Source organism: Leiobunum rupestre, chromosome 4 (genome assembly GCF_980474605.1).
Source record: "Leiobunum rupestre chromosome 4, qqLeiRupe1.1.hap1, whole genome shotgun sequence".
Lineage (NCBI taxonomy): Eukaryota > Metazoa > Arthropoda > Arachnida > Opiliones > Sclerosomatidae > Leiobunum > Leiobunum rupestre.
The window spans coordinates 23,708,701-23,715,253 of NC_143387.1; the positions used below are offsets into that span (position 1 = coordinate 23,708,701).

At 35.9% G+C, this 6,553-nt stretch overlaps 4 protein-coding genes across 4 annotated transcripts; 2 read left to right on the plus strand and 2 right to left on the minus strand.

Moving 5' to 3' along the window:
• The first annotated feature begins 240 nt into the window (after positions 1-240).
• On the plus strand, positions 241-2,194 carry LOC149947213 (CCA tRNA nucleotidyltransferase 1, mitochondrial). The gene is made up of 6 exons (XM_090172047.1): positions 241-804; positions 873-1,067; positions 1,134-1,346; positions 1,400-1,507; positions 1,574-1,686; positions 1,755-2,194. Exons 1-6 carry the CDS (start codon positions 459-461, stop codon positions 2,172-2,174), a joined length of 1,395 nt encoding a protein of 464 aa, XP_090028173.1. The 5' UTR covers positions 241-458; the 3' UTR covers positions 2,175-2,194.
• Positions 2,160-2,638, minus strand: LOC149947214 (molybdopterin synthase catalytic subunit-like). Its single transcript, XM_090172048.1, has one exon. It carries the CDS (start codon positions 2,636-2,638, stop codon positions 2,192-2,194), a length of 447 nt encoding a protein of 148 aa, XP_090028174.1. The 3' UTR covers positions 2,160-2,191.
• A 2-nt stretch (positions 2,639-2,640) lies between these two features.
• Positions 2,641-3,193, minus strand: Mocs2A (Molybdenum cofactor synthesis 2A). Its single transcript, XM_090172049.1, has one exon. It carries the CDS (start codon positions 2,899-2,901, stop codon positions 2,641-2,643), a length of 261 nt encoding a protein of 86 aa, XP_090028175.1. The 5' UTR covers positions 2,902-3,193.
• A 144-nt stretch (positions 3,194-3,337) lies between these two features.
• defl (Integrator complex subunit 7) lies at positions 3,338-6,305 on the plus strand. Its single transcript, XM_090172358.1, has one exon. The coding sequence runs from the start codon at positions 3,369-3,371 to the stop codon at positions 6,243-6,245; it is 2,877 nt and encodes a 958-aa protein (XP_090028484.1). The 5' UTR covers positions 3,338-3,368; the 3' UTR covers positions 6,246-6,305.
• Positions 6,306-6,553: the final 248 nt, after the last annotated feature.

Genomic DNA, 6,553 nt, shown 5'->3' on the forward strand with positions numbered 1-6,553 from the left:
CGACTTTGACGATTGGAAGCCACACAAGTTTGTACCATTTTCAATTGTTTGAAGTTTAAATTGACGTAAAATATTTTATTTCGCGTTGTATTTTACCAAAAACTAACTTTATTTTCGAAAATTAAACAATTTTTACAAGTCTCGGTAAGCAAATACGTTTTTGCGTCCAGCATTAGAATTTTCCGCTTTTTATAGTTTCTCCATTCTCCACCAAACGATTTGGTGGCGCCACGGAATTTTGTCCATATCACACATGAGACGCGCGTGGGATTGAAAACCGGGCACAAAAAGCTAATGCCTTCAGAATCTGCAATACTCCGTCTAGGTATAAGTATAGTTCCTATGTCTATGGGGCGACCCGTTCGGCGTAGGCAGTGGCTCCGGGGAAACAATTTCAAACAAACCGAACAGACGGACAAACCTAATTTAAAGGATACCGTATTGGCACTGAGTCTGTAATGTTAATTACGGTTATTGCAAGCCATTTATTGAATAGAGAATTATACCAAAATATTCCTTGGAAACGTTTTAAACGTTATAATAATATTGTAAAATTAGCAAAATACTGGGAGAACGTAACGAAAATAGAACCCAAAGTAATGAAGATCGACCAAAACCCAAAATTCAAACAACTATTCACACCAGAATTAAAAATCCTGGAAAATCTTTTTAAGCAAAATAATTATGAGCTACGAATAGCGGGTGGTGCTGTCAGAGATTTATTAATGAATAAAATGCCAGAAGACATTGATTTGGCGTCAACTGCCACACCATCTCAAATGAAAGAAATTTTTGAAAGAGAAGGTAACTAATATATTTGCTATGATACATGGTAAACTTGCCAAATCGAATGAAATTCCCATAATTTGTAGGTATTCGAATGCTCAATATGAAAGGCGAAAAACATGGAACTATAACTACCAGAATAAATGAGATCCAGAATTTTGAAATCACCACACTCAGAATTGATGTACTTACAGATGGAAGACACGCAGAAGTTCAGTTTACAACAGATTGGCAACTAGATGCCAACCGTAGAGATTTAACAATAAATGCTTTATTTTTGGGTAAAAAACCTAGATAATCTGATATATTTGAAACAAAACAAAAACAACGGTTTATAACTTTAATAGGGTTAGATGGCACAGTTTATGATTACTTTCATGGAATTGAAGATTTAGATGCCAGAAAAGTTAAATTTGTAGGAGATGCTGTTCAGAGAATTCAAGAAGACTATTTAAGGATCTTACGTTACTTTAGGTTTTATGGAAAAATATCTGTAGAGCCTGATAAGCATGATGGAGAAATTTTAACAGCTATTCGTGAAAATGTGGGAGGATTGAAAGGTATAATTACAATTTATGCATGGTCAGTGAATTTGTAGCAAATGCAATTTTAGGAATATCTGGTGAGCGATTATGGTCCGAGACTAAGAAAATCCTAAGTGGCAATTTCAGTAGAGAACAATTCCTTCAAATGATTGATTTAGGAATAACAACATTTTTAGGTACAGCTTTTGATTTTGGATAATTTTGCTATATTTAAGGTTACTGAAGTCTAAAAATTATTATAGGTTTTCCAGAAAAACTAGACTTAGATGAATTCAATGCTGTTTGTCAAAGGGCGATACCAATGAAAGCACAACCTGCAACTTTAATTGCTGCATTACTAAAAAATGATATTGATGTAAATTATTCAATTTTAAATCTTGCATACTTACTGAACATGTTACCAGATTGTTTTAAAATTTGCAGGTATTATCTATCCATGACAGGCTGCGTTTTTCAAATTATGATAGAGATCTTGCATTATTTATAGTAAAGAATAGAAATGAGAATTTAGACCTTGACCATAATGAACTGATCAAGCATTACCAAACTCTGGTTTTTACTTACGCAAATAAAGCCAAAGTAGGAGATCTTAAAGATTGCATTTGTGAACTCTTCAAGTATAAAGGGAAAGTGGATCTATATAAAGAGTTTGAAGCGTGGAAAATTCCTAGATTTCCAATTAATGGACATGCTGTTCTAGAATTGGGAATCGAGAAGGGTGCAAAAGTTGCGCTAATTTTGAACGATTTAAAAAGTGCGTGGATTAAAAGTGGTTTTGAATTAACAGCAGATGAACTCAGAGAAATGATCCCAACTTTGTTAGAAAAGTTATTGAACAAATAAATTTATTATATTTTATGTTATTTTGAAAGCCAAAAACATTCACAATTTTCTTTCCATGTTGAACCATCCTCATATATCTCCTTCTTCCAAATAGGAACAGTAGATTTTACTTTATCCAATGTAAATTGAACTACTTCCTGAGCTTCTTTGCGATGCTCTGAAGAGGCTCCTATTATTATGCTAGCTTCACTTACAGGCACTGTACCAACACGATGAATAACAACTATCTTTTCCAGCTGTGGCCATTGCTTTTTAGCTTCTAAACAAACTTTGGTCATTTCCTTTAGAGCCATTGAGTCATAAGCCTCATACTCTAGTTGGATTACTCTTTTTCCTTTAAAACTGTCTTTAGTGGTACCAACAAATAGAGAGTTTGCTCCAGATGAAGGTGTTATTATAGTCCTAAGAACATCCTCTACACTAATTTTGTCTTTTGTAATGTGAACTATAGGCGTGAATTCCATAATTATCCACCACTAATGGGGGGAATTACAGCCACTTCATCGCCATCTTTAATAGCTATCGTATTACAAAGCTCTAAATATTCTTCGTTTATAGCCAAGAAAAATGACTTTTCTATAATCTGCAACTGTGGAAAGGTTTCTAGCAACAGAACCTTTAGCTGGTAACCGGTCAGTGAAGTTTCAACGTCCAGGTATACACTAGATTCCTGATTTCCTACTAACTCTGCCGCTTTGGCAAAAAATAGGACCTTACAAAGCACCATCCCAAGTTATCGTTAAATTAAACTTTCTTATTGGAAGTGTCAAGCGTCCACATAAAAATTCACTTATTTTATCAGTAACTCGTGGAAATAAGAAAACACGAACGTCTATGTCATTTGTGGTACAACCAGAAATTAATTAAATTAAATGAGTGGGCCCGACGGCTAGTGGAAGTCTCGGGTAAAAAAATTATGTAATTCGGTGTGCTCAGGAGGGTCCCAGGTGCGCCACTGAATCACTGATCTAAGTTTCTAACTTCCTCTCCCATGTTTGGTTCAAACGGGGTTGTCTGGAAAAAAAACGTCACACCTTACAATGACCCTACGATTTCTTTTGTTATTGTTCTGGCAGCCATGAAATTTAATCGTCAAGTCGAAGTCGTCTGCTTGGCCAACATATATCATGCAGGACTACAGTGATTACTAATGATTTGGGACATTAGAATAAAAAATATACATTAATTATTGAAATGGCATCTATATCTGCGAGATTAGCTGTCATCGGAGAAAATGGCTTTTCAGAACCAGATCATGATGCCAACTCTGCACTTATGGAACTTGACAAGGGATTACGCTCAGCAAAGTTGGGTGAACAGTGTGAAGCTATTGTCCGATTTTCAAAACTGTTTGAAAAATATCCTTTCCCTATTCTGATCAATTCTGCTTGCCTAAAGCTATCAGAAGTATTCCGTATTGGAACTAACTTCTTGCGTGTGTTAGTTCTTCAAGTAATGCAACAAAATGAAAAGCATTTGGATAAAATATTGAATATAGACGAATTTCTCAGAAGAATATATTCAGTTATATACAGCAATGATCCGGTAGCTAGAGCTCTGACACTACGTACATTGGGCAGCATAGCTGGAATTGCAGCAGAAAGAAAAAACATACATCATAGTATTCAAAGTAGCTTGGATTCGCATGATCAAGTAGAAATTAAAGCTGCTATCTATGCAGCAGGAAAATTTGCATCAAAGTCCAACGTTTTTGCCTCAAACATATGCACAAAAATTGCTGCTATGATTGAAGGTCTAGCAACGCCAGTTGGAATGAAACTTCGACTTCTCTCTGTTTTCCAACAAATGCACCATGATGCAGAAACAACAACTCTAGTTCGAGAACTTTGTTTAAGTTTACTATCAAGTTATCCATCTGGAAAATTTATTAATGTCACTTTGAATGTTCTTACACATTTGGCCAGTGCATCAGTAACAAGTATTCCTGAACAAGTAACACTGTTACTACAATATTTACATGATGATCAACGATTGGACATTCAATTGCTAGTATTAAGAAATTTAAGCCATTTAGCTGTTCATGGTCCACATCTATTCAACGCTGCCAATATAGATGCAATTGTCAATTACACATTGAATGTGCCTTATTTAAATTTAAGAGTTCATGCAGTAACCCTACTAGCCAGTTTGGCTAACTCTGTTGCAGTGGATAAATTTGGTTTGGCAGATGATTGTCCAGTTTTACAGCTGTGTCAAGAATGTGCTTATCACGAAAATATAGTACTTGCATCAGCAACAATAGCCTTGCTTTCGCAGTTGGCCATTCACTCACTACAGGAAAATATTGATTTGGAATTTGATCCAATGGATGAAGTAGTAACTACGATTGAAACATTATTACTACTCATATGTTCTCAAAATGAAAGAAAGTCAGAATATGAGGAGGGATTACAAACTGTATTCAAAAGTGTTGTTAACCTTTGCAAAGTTAATTCCGATTTATGTTCACAGTTTGTTGATTCAGTGGGCTCTTTACTAACAACATATTCTGGGCCATACACAGCTCTACTGTGTGAAGTTCTATGTGCACTTGGTAATCGTAGCGCTGGAATATTGTCATCACTGCAAACTGATTTATTGGATATGATAAACAGATTTTCTGTAGCTCAAATTGTCAGTGGGGAAAGTTGTTCCAAAGAAATAATTATGGTCTATACTTTGTTTTTTCAAGCTAGTATCAATAATGTCTATCCCAATCTTCCTGACAGACCATTTTTATCATCAACATTAGAAGATTTAGACTTGTGGACAGTTTTCAGAATTGCTCGACAAGCGACAAGATATGGCCTTCATACTTTTGCGGCTCCTCTATTCTTTCAACTGTCAAACCAAGTTAGCTCTGAGCACTTTCATTTTTGGTTGACTGGTTTATACGAAGTGTGCCAAGCAGAATGTAGTATCAGCGAGATAAATGATATGGAAGGCAGTTTGAATCAAGCGGTTGTACACTACATCAAAGCAGTAGCAGCTTTCAAAGCTGCTACAAATCCGCAACATTCTTTACAATTTCAACAAGAGTACACAAGGCTGAGGTGTGAAATGCTCCAGGGATTCCTACAACTATTACATTCTTCATCTTGTTTAAATACTTCACCACCTCCAGCCATTGCAATTACATTAGCTTTAACAACACGGGATGATTTACTAAAATGTGGCAGAGTAGTTACGCAACTAAGAAAAACTGCTAAGGATTTTCGATCACTGGCTGAGCAATATGGTTCTCTGTATCAGTCTGTATTTGATGCTCATCCTAAAACATTGAGTCATTTGCAACTCTTACAACAAAGCTGTCTCCTGGTAGTTCAGGGAGTGGAACAAGTTGCGCAATACAATCAGGGAGTTAGTTTATCTACTGCGGTAGAAGATGATGAAATTTTGGCAGTGGAAAGAATGCAACACACACTAGAAAATTATCGGATGATCGAAGCTTGCAAACAAGTCTCTAAACTTATAAGAGACTTTGAGGAAGGTTCTGAAGTCAAAGTCATTGGAAAGAATAAAATAGATCATTTGCGAAGAATATGTCGCATCCTACTTCAAGTTCCACTATGTTTACCTAGACTGTTTTACCAAAGCCAACAGAGCACTACCATAAAATTAGCCATCTCACCCCAACCTAAGCTCAGTGGAGATCCCATCATGCTCAATCACACAGCCAATTTAGCTGTGAAAGTAGAAGGAGTGGTCCAACATGGACAACGGCCAGGGTTATTTAGAAAAGTGGAAAAAGTATTGCTATCAGTTTCATCTGCTATTCAATCAAAAACATCCACTCCTCTTGATGTCAAAATGAACCCTGATAATGGCAATGTAATGACTCAGGTTGTTGATCTACACAATGATTATTTCCAAGCCCAATTTCTGCTTGCATTTCCAGTTGTTGGCCAGCACATAGTCACTGTAGAATCTTCGGTTATTGACGAAAGAGATTCTCAGTGGACAACAGGTCCAAAAATGACCCTGAATGTGAAATCTCATGAAGAGTTAACAGGAGGGCAAAAGTCAACTGGACAAACATCTACGAGCAGATCATTTACGAATAGATTTTAAAATATTCAGAATGGTATCCATTAAATTTATGGTGTAAAAAAAATAAATTTTGATAATTGACTGATCTGAATTTTTTTTTAACAGCGACACTACACGTTATAGGTCATTTTTTCCTTCTCTCAAAATCGTTTATAATTTTTTCTCTTTGTATGGGTCCAGCAAGTTTATTTACCAGCTTTTCATTTCCTAATATTTGGTGGTATTTTCATACTCAAAATGATTTTTTTAAAAAGGTCGATCATGGCTCCAAAAATGCTCTCAGATCCCGCTTATACCCCTGTTGCACATGAAGTCATTTTAGGTTCGGT

Excerpts from the sequence above, each read along its gene's own strand:
- LOC149947213 (XM_090172047.1), top strand. The coding sequence starts at position 459 with ATGTTAATTACGGTTATTGCAAGCCATTTATTGAATAGAGAATTATAC. Across the intron at positions 1,508-1,573 it reads AGGAATAACAACATTTTTAG|GTTTTCCAGAAAAACTAGAC; the intron begins GTACAGCTTTTG and ends AAATTATTATAG. Across the intron at positions 1,687-1,754 it reads TACTAAAAAATGATATTGAT|GTATTATCTATCCATGACAG; the intron begins GTAAATTATTCA and ends TAAAATTTGCAG.
- LOC149947214 (XM_090172048.1), bottom strand. The coding sequence starts at position 2,638 with ATGGAATTCACGCCTATAGTTCACATTACAAAAGACAAAATTAGTGTA.
- Mocs2A (XM_090172049.1), bottom strand. The coding sequence starts at position 2,901 with ATGGTGCTTTGTAAGGTCCTATTTTTTGCCAAAGCGGCAGAGTTAGTA.
- defl (XM_090172358.1), top strand. The coding sequence starts at position 3,369 with ATGGCATCTATATCTGCGAGATTAGCTGTCATCGGAGAAAATGGCTTT.